The 22,560-nt window shown below is 46.4% G+C and overlaps 2 protein-coding genes across 3 annotated transcripts in view; one reads left to right on the forward strand and one right to left on the reverse strand.

Annotated features, from left to right (window-relative positions):
- LOC122549380 (protease-associated domain-containing protein 1-like) overlaps nucleotides 1-8,177 on the forward strand; it is a 13,518-nt gene extending 5,341 nt beyond the window's left edge. The window contains exons 4-5 of the mRNA XM_043689155.1: nucleotides 5,198-5,365; nucleotides 7,054-8,177. Coding sequence (XP_043545090.1) covers nucleotides 5,198-5,365; nucleotides 7,054-7,174 — 289 coding nt within the window. The 3' untranslated portion in view covers nucleotides 7,175-8,177. The remainder of the gene's footprint in view (nucleotides 1-5,197; nucleotides 5,366-7,053) is intronic.
- A 101-nt stretch (nucleotides 8,178-8,278) lies between these two features.
- Nucleotides 8,279-22,560, reverse strand: part of smyd5 (SMYD family member 5) — a 38,398-nt gene continuing 24,116 nt past the window's right edge. For both annotated transcript variants that reach the window (XM_043689023.1, XM_043688937.1), the window contains exons 8-13: nucleotides 22,393-22,463; nucleotides 20,956-21,062; nucleotides 17,427-17,483; nucleotides 16,793-16,887; nucleotides 15,595-15,665; nucleotides 8,279-10,514 (exon numbers count right to left, since the gene is read on the reverse strand). In XM_043689023.1, coding sequence (XP_043544958.1) covers nucleotides 10,376-10,514; nucleotides 15,595-15,665; nucleotides 16,793-16,887; nucleotides 17,427-17,483; nucleotides 20,956-21,062; nucleotides 22,393-22,463 — 540 coding nt within the window. In that variant the 3' untranslated portion in view covers nucleotides 8,279-10,375. The remainder of the gene's footprint in view (nucleotides 10,515-15,594; nucleotides 15,666-16,792; nucleotides 16,888-17,426; nucleotides 17,484-20,955; nucleotides 21,063-22,392; nucleotides 22,464-22,560) is intronic.

A 22,560-nucleotide genomic window follows, 5' to 3' on the forward strand; every position in this document is an offset into this window, starting at 1 on the left:
CCCCTACATCAAAGACATCTCAGAAATGACTGCCAGACTACTCAGACCCCTTGGCATCATGGTAGCCCACAAACCCACCAACACACTAAAACAGCAGCTAATGGACTTGAAAGAGCCTATATAGACAACAAGCAAAGCTAATGTCATTTACAAAATACCATGCAAGAACTGTAGCAAACACCACATTGCACAAACAGGCAGAAAACTAGCCACCAGGATACATGAACACCAACTAGCCACAAAACGACATGCCTCTCTCTCACTAGTAGCCTTGCATACAGATAAGGAAGGACACCACTTCGACTGGGACAACACATCCATCTTAGGACAAGCTAAATAAAGACACGCACGACAATTTCTAGAAGCATGGCATTCCAACCGGAACTCTATCAATAAACACATCATGTTCGACCCCATCTACCACCCCCTGAGAAAAAGAACAGTAAATGAGATCACCAACCCAAGGAAACCCAAACATATAAATAGAAAGCAGGAATCATGTACAGTGGTTTGCCTGGAGGCCCACTGAAGATGTTACTTAGTAGGGTGACGAAATATCTGGAAATGAACCTCCCAGCTCAGTGAGCAAACCTACATCCAGAACCTCAACCTGAGCTACAAATCTTCTCAAAACTCCATTCCATTCTCCCAGTCCCTCCATCTCTGTCACATTTGTTCTAATGAGGCCAACTTTGACAAGAGAGCTTCTAAAATGTCCACCTTCTTCCTCAATGGAGGAATGCCCAGCACCATGTTGACAGGGCCCTCAACTGGGTTTGACTCATCTCTTGCATTTCTGCCTTCACTCCCTCTCTTCCCTCCCGCAACAGCGATAGGGTTTGCTTTGTTCTTATCTACCATCCCACCAGCATCCACATCCAGAGGAGCATCAGCCGTCAATTCCCCACCTCCAGCAGGATGCCACCACCTGACACACATTCCCCTTCCTTCCATTGTCCACTTTTCATAGGGACCGTTCCTTCACTCTTAACATTCCTCCTCCACAGCCCCACGGCCCCTTCCCCTTCAACTGCTGAAGGTGTAACACGTGCCCATTTACCTCCCCCCTCCTCAGTATCCAAAGGCCCAAACACACCTTCCAGGTGAAGCAGCACTTTACCTGCACCTCACACAATCTTGTCTACTGCATCCGCTACTCACAATGTGGTCTCCTCTACCTTGGGGAAGTGAAGCATAGACTGGAGGACTGCTTCACAGAACACCTATGTTCTGCCCATAAGAAGACTCAGAGCTTCCAGTTGCCTGCCATTTCAACACCCCACCCTGTTCCCTGGCCAACATCTCTGTCTCAGGTTTGCTGCATTGTTCCAGTAAAACTCAGCGCAAGTTGGAAGAACATCACCTCATTTTCCACTTGGAGACCCTGTAACCCTCCAGACTCAATAACGAGTTCAATAGCTTTAGGGTCTAAACTCTCCCATGTCTTCCTGCCCACCTCCACACACCAGGTCTCGTTTTCACATTCCTAATGAAGGGCTTTTGCCCGAAACATTGATTTTCCTGCTCCTCGGATGCTGCCTGACCTGCTGTGCTTTTCCAGCACCACTCTAATCTTGACTCTAATCTCCAGCCACTTCTGTTTTTGCTTTTGGAGTTCTGACCAATGTGCAGCCACTGCTCCAGGGGCCTGTGTGAATCAATCGCATTCGCTCCCAGTTTTCTTAGTCCCTGACACACACACACACAGACCTCGGAGACCTGCACAACTGCTGGAGAAATGAAAGGCAGCGTACCTCCTGATTGGACCCCTAAGATGTTGGTTATTACTAGGAGTTCCCCCTCTTTATAGTTTCTTCTGTTATTCACAAATTTTAATACTTTCCACTGAGTTTACAGGGCACCTTTATGTCGTTGCAAGTGCCACTTGTTTATGATCAGACAGGGCACCATTGCAGTCCTTGAGTGTCCTGGGTGAGGCATTAATATGTTCCTGATGAAGGACTTATGCTTGAAACGTTGACTCTCCTGCTCATCAGATGTTGCCTGACCAGCTGTGCTTTTTCAGCACCACACATTTTGAGTCTGACTCTCCAGCATCTGCCATCCTCACTTTCTGCCGAGGCATTAATATCTTATTGACCTCTCAGGTTCCTACTAATGTGCTTTTTGTTTGAGAAGCCAGCTACTGATGTGTTTTCAACGGACGACTGTCGGTGTTTGGAACAGAGTTGTTAAAAATAAGCAAATTAACAAAGTCTTTTACAACATTTAGTTCTGAAACAGAAATTAGAAATACACTTAAAATCTAAACTGAGTTTGTCTTTACGCACTGATAATTTTGCACAATCAGCATGGTAAGACTGAGATAGTAAAACACACATACATTCAGTTAATACATGGAATTTATTAGAAAGGCTACATGATCACAAAACCATCTTAGAATTTAATTTTAAACCATGAAAACAGAATGGAATTTCAAAGGAAGTGACTGTTTCCTTTGAAAGCACAACTAGGTAAAGGGCTCAACAAATGTAGGACACCAGCTGAAGACCTGATCTTTTCCAGCTGTGATTCTACACAATAGACCTTTCTCGGAGTCACTGATACCTTCTAATATAATTGTTAAGGATTGTAATAGTGCTGGAACTTCACTCAGATATTTCCCGGTTAGCATGTTCAGAGGTATTATTACACACTAATTGTATTGAACCTGGGCCTTCTGATCTACAGGTAGATTATTTATTAGATTTTTTAGATTCCCTACAGTGTGGAAACAGGCCCTTCGGCCCAACAAGTCCACACCGACCCACCCAAACACATTCCCCTACGTTCACCCCCGACTAATGTACCTAAAACTACGAGCAATTTAGCATGGCCAATTCACCCAGCCGGCACATTTTTGGACTGTGAGAGGAAACCCACGCAGACACGGGGAGAATGTGCAAACTCTACACAGACAGTTGCATGAGGCAGGAATTGAACCTGGCTCCCTGGCGCTGTGAGGTAGCAGTGCTAACCACTGAGCCGCAGTGCTGCCCCAAAGGTGGTAGTGACACTACCACTGCATCATAAAGAGCTCTTTCGAGTGTCACTGATAGGTGAGCTGCGCATGCTTTGAAGTTCACCCATAAAGGACAGCAGTGTGCTTCATCGTCAAAGAGTGAATCCTACATGGATTGTAATTAAAGGGAATAGCATTGCATTTAGTCAGTCATGGAGGTTCACAGCATGGAAACAGGTCCTTCAGCCCAACTTGTGAAAACTAGGCAGGATGGACAATTAATCCAGCCCCATTTGCCTGTGTTTGGTCAATTGATTGATGTTAATTCATTGCACTTTACTTCACCACCGCTGAAACAAATAATTAAACATGAGCTTCCCCACTTCCAGTAATTACTCCTTTACCTCAGCTTTCAACTCTTGTAACGATCATCGAGATATTTTTAAACAACTTGCTCAACTATGATATGACACATCTCTGGAGCAGGTGGAATTTGAATTCAGCCTCCTGGTCTAGGGGTAGGGACACTCCCATGACATCCAAAGAGCCATTCACTTAATCTTCTAAACTGGAAGAAAAAGACTCGTTCATGCAATCTGACCCCATCATTGACTCGTTCAAGCCCCACACCTCTCAGGTGAATCTGTAGTGCACCCTCTCCAAGGCTAGGACGGCATTTCCTGACTGCTCTACCTGGAACTGAATGCAGTCTTTACAAACGATATCCCAGCAGAGCTCTGTACAATTGTAGCCAAGCTTATTTTTGCCTGGTGAAGTGACCGAGTGAGCCAATCAGTTGAAAGACAATTAGGAGTGAGCAATAGATATAGACTTTGTCAGTGACACATCCCTTGAAAGAAAACTAAAGCTTAACATAAGACATTGAAAAAAAAGATTGGTGCTTTATCTGGGACTTTGCTGTGCACAGATCGGCTGTTACATTTTACTCTTTATCTGTGATGACATTTCCCAGTGAATCGAATCTCCACATTAATTAAAAAGTTTCAATTATTCGATCAGATTTACTGCTCACTCGTGTTCCTGGGATCCAAGTAATCACCTTGAGAAAAATGGCTGGGGGTTGAAAATATCATTGACTAGACTCGTTGTGTTGACTGGACAGTTTTCAAATCCCTTGCTATTCAGTACTCAGTTTAACCTGCAAGATGGTTTGTGTGAAAGATTGTGGTTTTGTTGTGTCTTTCTGAGCATCCATGAGATTCTGCTTTGATACCACTGGCTCCTTCCCGTGTCTGGGTGGATTAATGCGGTGTATGTGTGACAGAACATAATGTTCTTTCTTTGACAGGGAAACCAGACCCCAACCACTGTGCAGTCAGTGCTGCTATCGTTAGTTACAACAGTCAAAGGCCAATCCCATAGGAGCAGTCTAGCTCCCCTCATATGTTGATTGAAGTCTATAGCACAGGCAAAGGTCTTTCAGCCCATCAAGTCTGTGCTGGTCAACAACAAACTGCTAATAATCCCAGTGTCTGTGTGAGTTTAATCTGGGTGCTCAGGTTTCCTTCAACAGTGCAAAGATGTGCAGGTTAGGATGGATTGGCTATGCTGAACAGCCCATTGTGTCCAGTGAAGTGCAGGCCAGGTGGATTAGCCATGGGAAATGCAAGGATAGGCTAGGTGCTGGGTCTGGGTGGGATTCTGTTTGGAGATTCAGTGTGAACTCAATGGGTCAAATGGCCTGCTTCCACACTGCAGGGAGTATATAATCCCATCAGGGGAGGTAATGGCCGAGTGGTATCATCACTGAACTTCTAATCTAGATAATGTTTTGGGGACATAGGTTTGAATGCCGCCATGGCAGATGGTGGAATTTGAATTCAAGAATATGTGGAATTAAAAGTCTAATGATGACCAGGAATCCATTGCCAATTGTCAGAAAAACCCATCTCTTTCACTAATGTCCTTTAGGGAAGGAAACAGCCAGCATTAACTTGGTCTGCCTGATATGTGACTCCAGACCCACAGTAATATGGTTTACTCTTAACTGTCCTCTTGGCAATAAATGCTGCCCTCGCCAGCAATACCACATCCTATGAATGAACAAAAGAGAAAAACAAATTTTCCAGCACTTGCCCCTGTGCAGTTATGGGAATGAGTTCTGAAAATTGTCCCCTTGATTGAAGCATTGAAATGTGACAGGGAAATGTGTGCCTGCAGTGGGAGGGGGAGCAATGGATGCAACAAGTCTGTCTCTCTCTGTGTGTCCCACAGGGCCTGCTCATTCCTGTCAAAGGCTCGCGTTATCCAGGAGCACGGTGGCAGAGCAGTGATCATCTCGGACAACGTGTATGACAACGACAGCTCCTATATTGAGATGGTGCAGGATGGTACGACCAGGGACAGCGACATCCCAGCACTGTTCCTTCTTGGGAAGGATGGGTGAGTTTGGGTATTTCCCGTCATCACTTCCTTGGACATCTGCACTTGGATTGGGTCAGCCAGGGCAGAGAAAAATCAAATCAAATTGGACCAGTAAATTGGGGATGCAGAGTCTAACGGAGGTGCACAACTGGAATATTGCATTCAGTTCTGATCGCCATGCTTTAGGAAAGATGTGAGAAGGTGTGGGGATACTAAGATTGGGGAGTTTCAGGTCTGAGGTTGAAAAGATAAGACAGAAGAGCAGAATTAGGCCAGTCAGCCCACTGAGTCTGCTCTGCCATTCAATCATGGCTGATATGTTTCTCAGTATCATTCTCATTCTGTCTTCTCCCCATAACCCTTGATCCCCTTAGTAATCAAGAACCTGTCTAGCTCTTCTTAAATACACTCAATGACTTGGCCTCTACAGCCCTCTATGGCAATTCCACAGAGTCACCACCCTGTGGCTGAAGAAATTCCTCCTCATCTCAATTATAAAGGGTTGTCCTTTCACTCTGAGGCCGTGCTCTCGGCTTCTACAATGGAAACATATTCTTCATGTCCACTCTATCCAGGCCTCTCAATTTTCTCTAAGTTTCAATCAAAATCTCTCTCTTTCTTCGAAACTCCATTGAGTACAGACCCAGAGATCATATGACAACTGCTCCTCATATGACAAGCCCTTCATCCCTGGGATAATTCTTGTGAACCTTCTCTGGACCTCCCTCCAACACCAGCCCATCCTTACTTAGATACGGGGCCCAAAACTGTTCACAATATTTCAAATGCGGTCTGACCAGAGCTGTATACAGCCTCAGCAGTACAGCCCTGCTCTCGTATTCCAGCCTTCTCAAAACAAATGTTAAGATTACATTTTCCTTCCTAATTGCCAACTGAACCTTCTTGTTAACTTTAAGGGAATCCTGAACGAGGACTCCAAAGTCCCTTTGTGCTTCACATTTCTCAAGCCTTTCCCATCTTAGAAAGATTGGGCTTGTTTTCCTTAGAACATGGAGATCGAGGGGAGATTTGATTGAGGTGTGTAACATTAGGACAGGCCTCAAGAGAAAGAGAAAAGGGGGATATTGCGGCACAGCAATAGTTTTCATAACTCTGTACTTGGAACCTGGGTTCAAGTCCTATCTGTTTCAGACATGTTTAATAACATCCCTGAACAGGTTGATGCAGGAAAAACATCTGCAGTTTGAGGCTTTGTCTCTCTGCAATAAAAACAAAGATGCTGCTCTGATTGGACAAGGATTAGGGGATAGAAATATTGATGCTTTGGGCAAGAGTTGCAAAGGCAGATGGGGAGGAATGTCTTCACACAGCGCCGGGTAATGGCCTGGAACTTGCTGCCCATGCACAGGGGACATGGAGTAGAGACAGCAAATGGTTTCATAGAGCAAATTGGGAGGCAATTGAGGGAAATAAACTTGGAGAGCGAGCCAAGAAAAAGGCACTTGCAGAAACATTCTTATTACACAGTTGTGATGTAGAATGTACTGCCCGAAAAGCTGATAGAAACAGGTCCAAACATAACAATCACAAGAGAGCTGGATAAATTCCTGAAGGGGCCATGGGGGAAAGAGAACAGAAGAGTGGGACCAAACCAAACAGCCAGCACAGACATGATGGGTCAAATGGCTTGTTGGGCAGGTATCATGCTATTATTTGACAGTGTTTGCTTTCCCCACTGTTGGCAGGTACATGATCAGGCGATCTTTGGAGCTGCATGGTCTCCCGTGGGCTGTCATCTCCATCCCAGTCAATGTGAGTGGGATCCCAACATTTCAGCTCAAACAGCCACCATGGACCCTCTGGTGACAGTAGCCAGCCCCTGGACTCACAGTCAGTCCGTTTGCACTAATCTCTCTTGATCATACTTTGTGATGTCTTCTCAACTTTATTTAATAAATTAATCTGCTGTTAACTTTCTACCCCACCCTTTTGTTTCCATCTTTCCCGTAGTTATGGACTAGACTGGAAACGTGCTGCCACATACTTGTCCATTTTCATGCCTATGTTTCGCACTCCTGCAGTAGTCACAGGATCTTCTCGTACAGTGATTCCTTCTGGGGACATCACCAGCCTCTGTCCTGACGCTCATTTTGCTGCCACAGGGAACCCTGGCTGACTGGCCTAGCATAAACCCATGCCAGCTCAGAGGTGTTACAATTCATCTGCCTGCCAAGCTTGGTTTTGTGGGGAGGGCTTTGCTGGAAGTTTGAGTGGAACGAGTCAATCCATTCAGGGTTGGAAGTCTGCTGTCCCTCCCCAGTCTTTGCTGGCACTCAGAGCCACACCACAGTCGAAGCATCGCTAGCTTCTGATTGACAACACTCCACTTGTGTCAAACCAGCAGTGTTTCAAAATAGCAGCTCACACCCCACCCTTTCCCAACTGTAAAGGACAACATGACCCGGAGGGTGAATTAAACGTCTGGATAATAATCCATTACCAATTTACCACTCGCCTTAAAGGAAACCCTTCCCACAAGCACAGAGTAATGTTACCAGACTGATAATCCAGTATGAGTCAAAAAGTGTGGCACTGGAAAAGCACAGTGGCAGCATCCGAGGAGTAGACGAGTTGACATTTCGGGCAAAAGCCCTTTGTCAGGAATGTAAATACCCTGAGCTAATTAATGCTCTCATGATATGGATTAAAATCCCACAAGATCAGATTGTGAAATCTAAATTCAATAAAAACTTGAGTTCAAGCTCGTCCAGTGGTTAAATATCCATCTGGTATAATAATGCTGCTTAGGGAAAGAAATCTGCCATCCATACCTGGTTTGGCCTACACACGACTCCACTCCCACAGCAACGAGTTTGACTCTTAAATTTCCTCTGAAATAGCCCAGTGATTAGAGTTAGACAGTCATGTCCACATCCTGTGAAACAATAAAAAGAACCAGACTCCATTTGCTGTTTTCCATCATTTTATTGAATACATGCAGATTGGTCACGCCTCAGTGCTGTGAGAATCTGTGATGATTAAATGGGAAGCTGCTACACTGCTGACCCAAGTGGAGCCTGACTGCTCTAAGTTATAGCCTATCCTAAAACTAAGTATTGATATAGAATCTTTCTAGACTATATGCAAAATCATCTCTTTACCGCTCCCCATTTCCCCCCCCCCAACTTCACAAAGTTCGCACTGGGACCTGGGATACACCAGCCTCAGCATAGTGACCCCCCCCCACTCCCACCTCATGTCACTGGTGGCCTTTCCAATTATGGCCCTTATCCACCAATTCCCCCCCGCCCCCACACTCTTTACTCAGCAGAATTGTGATCAGGATAGGAACAGTTCAGCACCTCTTACCCTCCCTTAGCAGCCTCCAAGTTCCCCCTGATCCTGGTCCCAGGGTTACTGGAAAGCAACGAGAGCTGTTGCCCTACTCCATGGTAGATGAATGACGTGAAACTGAACATTCCTTGTTCACTCCTACTCTCCCCGGAAGAGACTAACGATACAACTCAGGGAAATCACTAATGAAGCGAGACAGAGAATTGGGAAAAGGCTGGTGAGGACCATGAACAGCAGGAAGGACCAGATGGGCCAAACAGCCTTTTGCTGCAATGACCTACATAAAGCAATCACATCAATGAATTGCCCACATACAATGTCTGACTCCACTGTGTCCTGTCACTGTGCAGGGAGGACAGAGAGAGAAAGGAGAGAGAGAGAGAGAGAGAGGGACACACACACAGACAGGTAGGCCGTGAATAGGAACATGTCAGGACTCTGGGCCACTGAGGAGCAGCTCACAGGTTACTGTAGGCCCAGCAATAGATTGGCAGACAGACAGTCTCACTTACTCGTGTGGAGTTAAAAAGACCCAGGCACTAGAGACTGCTACCTTATCCCCAAGGCAGATAGTGGAACAGACACAGAAAGAGACAAACATCCCACAGCAAGAGATGTGTGTGTGTGTGTGTGTGTGTGTGTGTGTGTAACTGAGACAGACGTACACACACACACCCACATCCACCCAGACAGAACACGAACCAAGACAGAGAACTACTCAGCCCCTGCCCATCATCCCGCCCCCCCCACCACCCACACATGCAGTCCCACACCAAGACAGGAACCCACACACACAAACTAGACAGCAACAAAATGCAAACATCAGAAATCACATTCTCACACAGCACACTGTAACCAGCTGTTGTCTCTCAGCACATCAGCTGAACTGGAGCCAACTGGATTTTAGATCCATTTTAAATAATTCTCTTGCAGCTGGAGAGAGTGCATGTTACACCAGAATTTAATATAACTGTAACCTGCCCTCTAGGCTCTCCGGCCTGAACCCTTGCTTTCACCTTCATGGAGGTGCTGGTTGGGCTGGGGAATAGGCTCAGGGATCTACTGGCCACCTCTCTGTAATCTCATCCAGCATCTACCAAGACAGGGTGTGGATGGGAGGGCTATCCCACTAGGGGAGGGGAGGCAGCATTGAGGGGAATGCAATGCTTCAGGCTGCGTCGACTCACTTGGCAAGAGGGATCACTCAACAGTGACCGAAACTCAAACGTCAGTTTCTGGCTGTTCCTCGCTGACCCTCCCCACCCCATCGCCACCCACCCCACCCCCTCCAAGCCCGGTCCGTCACTGTACATCACAGGGCTGCCGTCACAGAGGTGTCTATGGCACAGGTTCTGATTACACCCACCAGCACACCTGGTGGAGGGGGGCAAGAAGGCAGACATCAGAAGGTGACAATTTTGCAGGAGGAGAAGGTAATGGAAGGCAGTGCTCATGGGGAACAGGAGACTGCCCCCTTGAACAACAACCCCCTCCCGAAAACAGCAACTATCTTCCTCACTCACATGAAGCAACTGGTGTGATTGAGGAACCAGCCTGCCCAGTGCTTGTACAGATTTGTATTTCTTGTGTGTGTGTGTGTGTGTGCGCACATGTGTATGTGTGATAATGATGTCTAGCTGTGGTTATTGCATTGTTGGAAAAGGGCCTCTGGCACAGCCGTGTTTCTGTGGAACCCTGTGCCCAGTCACTGCCTTACACATCGGTCATCTCATCTTCCAGCTCAGCACTCTCAGCATCAGCTTCAATCTCCTCTTCTTCGTCTGAGGTCAGGTCAGGGTCAGTGGCCTGAGCCACACATTTGGGACAGGAGCAGACGAACAGATAATTCTCCCTTCAAAAATAAAACAGATTTCAGATATAACCTAAACTCTCCCAGGTCATGTACAGCACGGGGTTACATACAGCGTACAGCTCCCTCCACACGTCCCCCATCAAACACTCCCAGGACAGGGACAGCACACGGTTAGATACAGGGTAAAGCTCTCTCTACACTGTCCCCATCAAACACTCCAGGACAGGGACAGCACGGGGTTAGATACAGAGTAAAGCTCCCTCTACACTGTCCCCATCAAACACTCCCAGGAAAGGGACAGCACTGGGTTAGATGCAGAGTAAAGCTCCCTCAACACTCCCCATTAAACACTCCCAGGACGGGGACAGCATGGGGTTAGATACAGAGTAAAGCTCCCTCAACACGTTCCCCCATCAAACACTCCCAGGACAGGGACAGCACAGGGTTAGACACAGAGTAAAGCATGGGACAGCATGGGATTGGATAGAGTTAAACTCCCTTTACAGTGTGCCTGCTGTGGGAGCAAAATGTTTCTGAAGCTCTGGTCAGATCCTCAACTCTGGTATTGTGTCCAGTCTTGGCAACACAAGAACATATGAACCAGGGGCAGGAGTAGGCCGTCTGGCCCCTCGAGCCTGCTCCACCATTTAATAAGATCATGGCTGATCTTCTCACGGCCTCAGCTCCACTTACCCACCCGCTCACCACAACCCTTAATTCTTTACTGTTGAAAAATCTGTTTACCTTAAGAACATTGAACGAGGTAGCCCCAACTGCTTCACTGGGCAGGGAATTCCACAGATTCATAACCCTTTGGGTGAAGAAGTTCCTCCTCAGCTCCGTCCTAAATCTGCTCCCCCTTATTTTGAGGCGATGCCCCCTAGCTCTGGTTTCACCCACCAGTGGAAATAACCTCCCTGCTTCTATCTTATCTATTCTATTTTATATGTTCCTATAAAATTCTCCCCTTATTCTTCTAAATTCTATAATCCCAGTCTACTCAATCTCTCTTCATAAACCATTCCTCTTAATTCCAGAATCAACCTCGTGAACCTCCTCTGCATTTGCTCTAGTGCCAGTACATCCTTTCTCAAGTAAGGAAACCAAAACTATACACAGTATTCCAGGTGTGGCCTCACCAGCAGCACCCTATACAGCTGCAGCATAACCTCCCTGTTTTTAAACTCCATCCCTCTAGCAATGAAGGACAATATTCCATTTGTCTTCTTTATTACCTGCTGCACCTGTAAACCAATGTTTGTGATTCATGCACAAGGCAACCAGGTCCCTCTGCACAGCAGCGTGCTGCAATTTTTCACCATTGAAATAATAGTCCATTTTGCTGTTATTCCGATCGAAATGGATAATCTCACATTTACCAACATCGTACTCCATCTGCCAGACCTCTGCCCACTCACTGAACCTATGTCCCTCTACAGACTTTGTGTCCTCTGCACACTTTGCTGTCACTCATCTTAGTGTCATCTGTGAACTTTGAAACACTACACATGGTCCCCAATTCCAAATCATCAATGTAAATTGTAAACAATTGTGGTCCCAACACGTGTTGGGAAGTGTAAAGACCGCATTTTTTATTTGTCTTTATTTTTACATTGTGGTCCTAAATGGGGAAAGAATACTGCTTTAAACTAAGGAAACTGCAGAAAAAGATGTTGCAGTTTTAAAAACGCTAACACTGTAACGCACTGAGAGTTGCATTTAGATGGCTGCTTTGTTCCAGCAGTGGGAGAGGAGTTGAGTAAAGCTTTGGGAAGATGTTTGTGCCCCAAGGCACCGTGGCTCTGTGTTCAGGTTTTGCCCAGAGACAGACTGTTAACTGGATTCTCACTCAAGACCAGCCGTGAATCATCAACATGACACCAACTTACTGATAACCAACTTGGGTGTGAACAATAAAGCAGCAGAAAGCCTCCAGATTATAAAAAGACAGCATCTCCTCTGCAGTGAGGTAACCTACAACTGAAGGATAGCTAGCTATTCCCTCCACTCATTTGCTGTAAACTATTCCCTCTAACTAGCGACTGAACAATTCCTGTGCCAATCACCCAGTGCCTTTAGTAAAGAACTGGAAGGATTTGGAAAGAAGGAAAAGGACACTTTGAAAAATCCTATGGACTGGTGAAATCGCACCACAATCCTCCAATGTCTTGTACTTTATCTGTAACATTCACATTTACTTACTTGTCTGTCTGATTGCATGCGTATGTAAGGGTTTAAGAAAGTGGTACAATGAATAAAAACTATAAGTTGAGCATTCATGTTTTGTTTGCCTGTGGTCAAAACTGATTTAACAGTTTTCCAGCCCAGAAGGAGGCCATTCCACCCATCATGTCTGTACTAGCTCCTTAAAGCTAGTCCCACTCTCCAGCCCTGTCCCTGTAGCCCTCTATCTTCATCCCTTTCAATTATATATCCAGCTCTCTTTTGAAATCTCTGATGGAATCCGCCTCCACCATTCTCCCAGGCAGCACATTCCAAATCCTAAAAAGTCTCTGAGTAATGAAGGGGGTTTCTCCTTATCTCACTCCTAGCTCTCTTGCTGACAATCTTGAAACTGTGAGCCCTAGTTACTGACACACCAACTAGTGGAAACAGAATATCCTTCTTCACTATGTCAAAATTGTTCATAATTTTCAACACCTCAATAAGGTTCTCTCTTAATCTTCGCTGCTCTAAGAAGAATAAGTCTAATCTCACTAATCTTTCTTTATATCTAAAATTTTTCATTCCTGGTATCATTCTAGTAAACCTCCTTTGAACTCTCCCCAGGGCTTTAACATCCTTCCTTAAATAAGGTGTCCAGAACTGAACACAATACTCCAAATTTGGTCTGACCAATGACTTGTAGTGGTGTAGCATCACTTCCCTTGCTTCCCTTGCCTCAATTTATAAACCCCAGGATCCTACCCTGCCGTGTGGCTCAGTGGTTAGCACCGCTGCCTCACAATGCCAGGGACCCAGGCTCGGGCGACTGTAGGTGTGGAGTTTACACATTCTCCCTGTGTGCGCGTGGGTTTCCACCAGGTGCTTCATGAATGAGGACTCCCTAATCCGCCTTTATGTAGTTCAGAGAATTATGCACACGAACCCCGAGGTCGTTGTGTCCCTGTAGTTCCTTCAAAGTTGAATCATTGAACCTGTAATGTCTCTCCATGTTTCTTCTATCGAAATGCACTGCCTCACATTTCTCTGCATTGAAATCCATTGATTTGTAATAAATAGTAGTTTCTTGTTAAGTACAGAAACCTGGTCAGTGTTTTCAAGCAGGTAAACTGGAGACCTTGAGTAATTTAATTAATCTCTAACTTGTCAGATGACTTGGGAACAGTGGGGCTCTATCTCAGTGCCTGGTAACAGAGGCACAGAAAGAAGGATCTTTGAGAGGGAGCATACGAGATTAACCAGAAGTAATCCAGGGCTGCTGGAGGTTCAGGTCCTAGGCTCACTGGAGATGGTGGGGCTGTGTCCTTGAAGCAAAGGCAGTCGAGGGAGGATGTGAGACAAAGGTACATCATTAAAGCAGGCTTAGGGAGGTTGACAAGAAAAGAAAAACTCTTCCCATTAAGCAATGAAACAAAGACTGGAGAGCAGGGATTTAACATTTTGGGTACAAACGTGAGGGAAAATCTTAAGCAGCCAGTGGTACAGACCAGAAATCTGAAGCCCATGATGGGCTGAGGGAGGTGGAGAACAAGTGTAGACTTGATGGGCCAAATGATCTCTTTTTGTACCATGACAGAGTCTCCAGAGGGACAGAGGCAGATTCGACATTGTGCAAAAACCTGGCAGGAGGAGTGTCATGTGGAAAAATGAGAGAGTGGCAGGAAGAATGGAGGAGCCGAGTATTATTTAAGTGGAGAAAGAGTGCAGACGGCGGATTAGGGAGCCCTCATTGATGAGCTCTTGTTTAGAGGGTAGTTGGGAAGACAAATGGAATGTTGGCCTTTATTTCAAAGGGAATGGTATATAAACGTAAGAAGATTTTGCTGAAACTATACAAAGTGCTAGTCAGCCCACAGCTGGAATACTGTCAACAGTTCTGGGTCCCTTATCGAAGGAGAGATATTTCAGCATTGGAGGCAGTCCAGAGAGGGTTCACTCGACTGTTACTGGGTAGGGAGGGACTGTCTAATGAGGAGAGGTTGAGTAGGGTCGGTCTGTACTCATTGGAGTTTAGAAGGATGAGAGGTGATCTTATTGAAACAGACAAGTTTCTTTGAGGACTTGACAGGGTAGATATGAAACCTACCGGGTTGTTTCCCCGAGGACCAGATGGTATAATCTCGGATTAATGGCTTGCACATTTAAGACAAAGACGAGGAAGAATTTGTTCTCTCAGAAGGGAGGGAACCTGTGGAATTCTTTACCACAGAGGGCTGTCGAGGAGAGGTCATTCAATATATTCAAGGTTCAGATAGATTTTTAATTTGTAAGGGGATCAAGGGTGATGGGGAAAATGCAGAAAGAGAAGTTAAGGATTATCAGAGCAACTATGGTCTCACTGAATGGCGGGGCAGACTCGATAGGGTGAATGGCCTACTTCCGTTCCTACGTCTTCCTATGGTCTTCCGGGTATTTGAGAGAAATTAATGTCAAGGTCTGTGTGGACCAAGTGGGGGGAATGAGGAATGACTGGGCTGCTCTGTGGTTAGACTTGATAGAGCAAATAGCCTCTTTCCATAAAATGACTCTACATTGTCACTCTGAGACTTGCCTGTGGCCAGAATGAAGCTCAGTGCAATCTGGAGGAACAGGACCCCATCAGTGAGTGGTGAAGCTGATACCTTTTAAATGGGAAGGGGAGGAATACTCAAAAATGGAGGAAACTGCAGAGCTGTTAGTGTGAAGAGTGGGCCTGAATTAAACCACTTTCTCAAAGAGTTGGCACAGGCTTGATGGGCTGAATGACCTGCCCCTGGGCTGTATTACACTATGACGAAAAGTAACATGTTTTTGAAGCTGTCCTGTGCTGACTGGAAGGTGCGGTAAAAGGGGAAGGGAGCAAGAAGCCGGGAGAGAGACAGTGAAAGGTGGGGTTCGCGACATGGGGGTGAAGTTGGTGATGGTGGGGTCAGGATTGTGGAATGGGGCACAGTACCGGAGGATCCTGTGTCGTGTGTGCCTGCTCCGATCTCGCTGACAGCAGTCCAAGTACGTGATGCACACTTCCTGTGAATAAGACACATCAACCATCAATTCCATGGTGCCATCCCCTCACGTACCCCACTCTCTGTCGCTGCGTGTGGGATATTGATAAATACACAATGTACACATACAAACACATTCCCTACAGTCCTTTCCTGGAACAGGAGGCCATTCAGCCCCTCAAGTCCGTTCTGCCATTCAATTAGACGTTGGCTCCACTGATCCCTGTAGGTTCTGGACAAGGTCATGAAGAACGGCGACCTCGGTGTTGAGGCTGAATACTGACAGTGAGGAAGGAGAATCCATAAAGAGATTTGGGTGGAAGCAAACTGATAATCTCTGCAGAGTCACACATTCATCGGCAAGGTGAAGAACAGAGAACATGCCACCACATTGAGACTGAACCCATGGTGAGACAAAGAGAGAGAGAAAGGAAGTGGGAGAGAGAACCAGAGAGGGGCAAAGGAGAGACAGAGAAAGCGTGACAGGCATAGAGCGTGACAGAGAGAGCGTGAGTGTGTGTGAGAGAGAGAGAGAGAGAGAGAGAGAGAGAGAGAGAGAGAGAGAAAGAGAGAGTGACAGAGACAGAGACAGCAGGCCAACTTTTTCACACAGAGGGTGGTGCATGTATGGAATGAGCTGCCAGGGGAAGTGGTGGAGGCTGGTACAGTTGTAACATTTAAAAGGCATCTGGATGGGTATATGAATGGGAAGGACTTAAAGGGATATGAGCCAAGGGCAAATGGGACTACATTAGTTTAGGATATCTGGTCAGCATGGATGGGTTGTTTGTTTATGTGCTAGATAGCTCTAAGATGGAATGAGATTGCTGACTTGAGGTTTCTGACTAACGTGCCCTTTTATCACTTTAAGGGAAGAGAGAGGGTTAATTTAAGAGCACTTTAAAAGAACCAGCACAGGTTTAATAAAGGAAGTGACCTCTTCCTGTACAAGGTACCATTAGCAAATTCAACATCTGACCTGTTTACACTTTAGCAGTGGGGAATTGGACTAGTTGCGAGCTCCCTGTCCACTCTCTCATCTGCAGCATGAGACAGAAGCCACGCTATCCCCAGGCAGGTTGGTCCAGTTACACACAAGCACGGGTGCTGCAGGGTCAATAAAAGTCAGTTCCTGTGGCCAAGCCTTACCTCTCCTGCTTTGATATCACGGAGCGCAGTCAAGTGAAGGAGGAAGTTGTTCTCTGGGAAGGAGGTTTCAGCATTGGGGTCACAGCTATGATTACCTACAGAGGAAGGTCAAAGGTTACAGTTGTCAAGGGAGCAGGGACAGTGCACGCAAACAGAAGACCTTTCTTTCATAGAAACCGTACAATATAGCGGGGTGCCATTTCGCCCTTTGAGTCTGCGCCGACCTAAAGATCTTCCTACACTGTCCCCCATCAAACACTCCCAGGACAGGGACAGCACAGGGTTAGATACAGAGTAAAGCTCCCTCTACACTGTCTCCATCAAACACTTCCAGGACAGGGACAGCAATGGGGTTAGGTACAGACTAAATCTTCCTCTACACTGTCCCCATCAAACACTCCCAGGACAGGGACAGCACAGGGTTAGATACAGACTAAAGCCACAAAAAGTTAACCTGTATCTTTATTATAATCCAGTTCTCGCAGTGTCACCCATTAACCTTTCCTCGCCAGAGCACTGTGTTAATTCCTTGCTTGCAATGGTGTATGCTTCACCTAATGTTGATAGGAAATCGATGTCTCTGGTTAAGTATGCCGTCCCTGTTGTGCTTCTGTCCTGGATCCTAGTTACTTACAGCAGCTTTGCAGCACGTACAGGCCAGATCCCTCGCAGTTCAGGAATTCCCCACTCTCTGCGGAAGAACAAAACATATCAGTCCAGTGATTTCTTTTTTCCTGCTCCCCCTACAGCTGGCCACTCAACCTCAACACCAAGCTGAGAACACAAGCTCCAACAACTGCACCGGGGTTGGGGGCTGATGGATTCCAGTTAGGAAGGGAAACAATTGCTGAGGTATGTGGACTGAGTCAGAGAGTGGAACTCAGGTGAATTTTACAATTCTGTACTAGAGAAGCTGGAACTGCTCCCTTGCAAGAGAGACCATCAGATCTATTGGAGGAGTTTAAATTATAAAGGGGCAAGGCAAAGCAGTTTGCAGGGTCCACACAAAGGCACAGGTTTAATGTGATTGGCAGAAGAAGCAGAGAGACAAAGAGAAACTCAGCATGTGGCTGAGATCTGGAATGCACCTACTGAAAGGAAGCCAGATGCAGTTTCAATACTAACTTCTGTGAGAAAGTTGCAATCCTCAGAAAATGCAGAAAACCTACAGGGTCATGGGGAAACAGCAGGGGGTTGGGCCTAATTGCATGACCTTTTTCAAAGGAACAACACAGGCCCCATGGAGACAAGGTCTGCACCTCCCTGACACAGCTGAAAATGTGTTGCTGGAAAAGCGCATCAGGTCAGGCAGCATCCAGGGAACAGGAGAATCGACGTTTTGGGCATAAGCCCTTCTTCAAGAAGGGCTTCCTGAGAAGGGCTGATGCCCGAAACGTCGATTCTCCTGTTCCTTGGATGCTGCCTGACCTGCTGCGCTTTTCCAGCAACACATTTTCAGCTCTGATCTCCAGCATCTGCAGTCCTCGCTTTCATCTCCCTGACACAATATGGCACACCCAGAACTCCACCTCATCTCAGAAGAGCAGAGTAGATACAATTATTTCATGGGTTTATGGGCATCACTGGCTGGCAGTTAGCATTATTGGCCATCCCTAGTTGCCCTTGAGATGGTGTCTTTTTGAACCAGTGGGTTGATGTATAATGCCCTTAGAGAGGGAATTCCAGGATTTTGACCCAGCAACAGAGAAGTAATGGCCAAGCCAGGATGGTGAGTGGCTTGGAGGGAGCTCCACCCCTACCGTATGCTCAGGATGTGGATGTCACAGGAAGGCAGGTACAGATGGGAGCTTCGTCTCTGGTGCACTCTGGCCACATACTGAATGGGATAAGCGCAGACAGGTCAATAATTACTGAAGCGCTGAAAACAAAGGAATTTTGCTAACACTGGTCACACATACATGACACTTGACATGCACAGCCACAATATATACCCACATCACACACACACTTCCATTGGTGGTGTAGTGGTAATGTCACTGGGTTGGTAATCGTCCAGTCTGGGCTACTATACTGGGGGCCGAGAGTTCGAATCCACTGTGGCAGAAGGTGATGTTTGAAATCAGTAAAAAATCTTGAATAAAAAGTTAGCCAAATGGTGCTCATGTAACCTCTGTCGATTGTCATAAACACCCACCTGGCTCTCTCGTTCCTTTAGGAAACTTGCCGTCCTTATGCCATCTGGTCTACAATGTGAACCCACATGTGGTTGACTCCAAAGTGTAGTCTGAAATGGCTCTCGCAAGCCATTCAGTTCAGGGAATGGGCAATAAATGCCAGGTTTGCTATTGATACCCATAACCCACGAAAAAAAAACCCTTTTCCCCGAAACACTGCCTACTCTCAGACTGCATGACAGATATACAAACACGACACAAACGTATACGATCCACAAATACACACCTGAGAAAGGCAATGGCCTAGTGGCATCATCACTAGTTTATTACTTCAGAGACCTAGATAATATTCTGGGGACCTGGGGTTCAAATCCTGCTCACGGTGGAATTTGAATTCAATAAAACTCTGGAATTAAGAGTACCCTAATGACCCCACAGCAACCTGGCTGACTCTTAACTGTGCTCGAGGCAATTAGGGATGGGAAATAAATGCCGTGACGCCCTTATTCTGTGCATGAATAATTTAAAAAACACCCCAAACACATTGTAGAGAAGCACTGGATACCTCCTTGCATAGTCCATTGTACTAACATCTGGGGTAGTAACTGAAATAACACCACAGAGGCCGGTATTCTGTTACCAAGTCACTCTTTATTGACATTTGGAGAGGCCTTGACACTGACCTAGCTTCATCAGTGCCAGCACTGAATGAACAGGATGTCCGACCCTCCTGTTTATTTTTTTTTCAGAACCTTTGACCCTCCTGTTTATATCTGTCATCCAGGGCTCCTTGATTGGACCACATTAACAGCCCCATATTCTGTGAGGTCCACCTGGCTGACCTTATTGCAATCACTACACTGTACCAAAACTAGGGGAACTATCTGGCAGACAAGTTAAGCAACTTTCTGAGAGTCACATGGAATCATATCTTACAGACAATGCAGAATATAACATTGAACATTCCAGCACAGTACAGGCCCTTCTGCCCTCAATGTTGTGCTGACCTGTTGGAACCAATCTGAAGCTGGTCTAACCTGCACTATTCCATTTCATCCATATGTTTATCCAATGACCATTTTAAAAAATGCCCTTAAAGTTGGTGAGTCAACCACTGTTGCAGGCAGCATGTTCCACGCCCCTACTAATCTTGGAGTAAATAAACTATCTCTGACATTTGTCCTATATCTATCACCCCTCAATTTAAAGCTATGTCCCCTCATGCTAGCCATCACCATCCAAGGAAAAAGGCTCTCCCTGTCGACCCTATCTAACACTCTGATTATCTTATATGTCTCAATTAAGTCATCTCTCAACTTTCTCTCTAACAAAAACAGCCTCAAGTCCCTCAGCCTTTCCTCATAAGGCATTCCATCCATACCAGGCAACATCCTAGTAAATCTCTTCTGAATCCTTTCCAAAGTTTCCATTTCCTTCCTATAATGCTGTGACCAGAACTGTACGGAATACTCCAAAATGTGGCCACAGTATGGTCTCATGGTTCCGAAACTCAATCCCTCTTCCAATAAAACCTAACACACCACGTACCTTCTTAACAACCCTGTCAACCTGGGTGGCAACTTTCAGGGATCTGTGTACCTGGACACCGAGATCTCTGCTCATCTACACTACCAAGAATCTTACCATTAGCCCAGTACTCTGCATTCCTGTTACTTCTTCTGAAGTGAACTACCTCACACATTTCCGCATTAAACTCCATTTGCCACCTCTCAGCCCAGCTCTGCAGCTTATCTATGTCCCTCTGTAATTTGCAACATCCTTCAGCACTATCCACAACTCCATGCCAGACCCCGTGCACAGGCACGCCACGCCTGACTCCGCGCACACAGGCACGCCACGCCCGACTCCGCGCACAAACACTCTATGCCAGACCCCGCGCGCAGACACTTCATGCCTGAACCGGCGCACAGACACTCCATGTGCACACATACACACCCACACTTATATATCCATACCCAACACTCAATGCACGATGCACAGGAAGGCACTGTTCTCTACCATTCCTACCTTTCTCAATGTCTTTGTATAGCTGGTCTATGAAAGCATCCAGCTCTTCCCTCACCTGTGCAGGAAGCTGGAGTGCATCACAGCCATGGACCCACTGACTCAAGGAGCTGTCAGAAAATCAAACACATAATCAACTCATCTGTAGGCACACAAGGTAGCCATTCAGCCCCTCAAATCCATTATATAAGAAAACACAAGGTGGTCATTCAGCTGCTTGTATCTGCTCCTTATTTGACTGGATTGATGCTGCTATGTATAGTCTCTCCACCCACTGCCTTGATTGCATTACCCGAGCATCCTCATTGAGGATCATATATAACCGACTCAATTGGCACACAGCCACAACTTGTTATTTGTCTCGAACTGGTACTGCCCATTGTGTGAAGGTGTGCTTGCTAACAGCACCCCAAGACAGGCCAGATAAGAAGGCAAACTTCTGTCACATTGTTGGGGACTTCAGCTATCCCCTGCTCTTCTCCCCTCCCTCCCCCACCCACCAGCAGAGACACTTTTCAGCTTTATCATTCCTCTGAACTACCTTAATCCGAATGCCCCCGAATGTGTTAAACAGACGATATGGGACTGGAGTTACTTCTAGGCCAGTGATGAAGCAGAGCTGTGACTAAACCCAAGCCTCTCTCTTTCCATTCAATCTCATGTCGGCCTGGGATTTGAACTCTCAATCTGCACAACTCAAGGTTGTGGTTTTTAGTTCCAAACACGAGCCCACAAAGCAGGCTGACACACCGGTGGAGTGTGGAGAGAGTGCAGCACTGTCAGAGGAGCTACCTTCCAGAGAAGGCATTCAACAAAGGCCTGGTCTACCCTCACGAGTAGATACAAATGATCGGTGTCACCACTTGGAAGAAAGACAGAGGAGTATTCCTCAATGTCTTCAGACAATCTTTACCAGGAAGACAAAAAAAAAATGTGGTTATTATCAGAATGGTGTGGAAGCACAAATTGATTATCATGTTTTCAAGTTACGTCTGTAAATGTACTTTAAAAAATACTTCATTTGTTGCAAAGTTTTATTCACGTTTGGCGTAACTGCCAGGACCTGGGTTTGCTTCCTATCCCAGAGAAGCAGATATCAGAGGTCGAGAATGGTGTCATACAAATGCACTTCTTTAGCTGAACCAACTGAGCAAGGCAATGTTCCACGAATCGCGAGTGGTCTCAGCTGGGAGAGGTTTCAGGAAGGGGTGGTCAGTCGGGCTTCATTCAGGCCGGATTGCCATCGACTGCACTGATGGATCTGGCCTGTGATGTCACTGCAAATAGTCAGACAAGCCCCATCATTGGGGTCTCGCCTCACAACATCTGACTGACTCCAGTGAGTGTGGAGCCAATGATCAGGGTGATCGGGGGAAAGAAGCTTCCCCCCCCCCACACAGAGGATAAATAGATGCCCAGCCGCACAGGGACGCCACCCACCTGGTCCCGATGCCTTGCCCATTGGTTCCAACCAACGCGAAGAGTGAGCGGAATCCCTCAGGAGTGAACCACTGCGAGAATGAGGGGGCGGGGGGGGGAAGGAATGAAAGGAGAGGCACATGAAGGGGAGAGCGGTAGGAGGGAGAGTGGAGAGGAATGAGAGTTGGG

Source organism: Chiloscyllium plagiosum, chromosome 1 (assembly GCF_004010195.1).
Source record: "Chiloscyllium plagiosum isolate BGI_BamShark_2017 chromosome 1, ASM401019v2, whole genome shotgun sequence".
Taxonomy (NCBI): Eukaryota; Metazoa; Chordata; class Chondrichthyes; order Orectolobiformes; family Hemiscylliidae; genus Chiloscyllium; species Chiloscyllium plagiosum.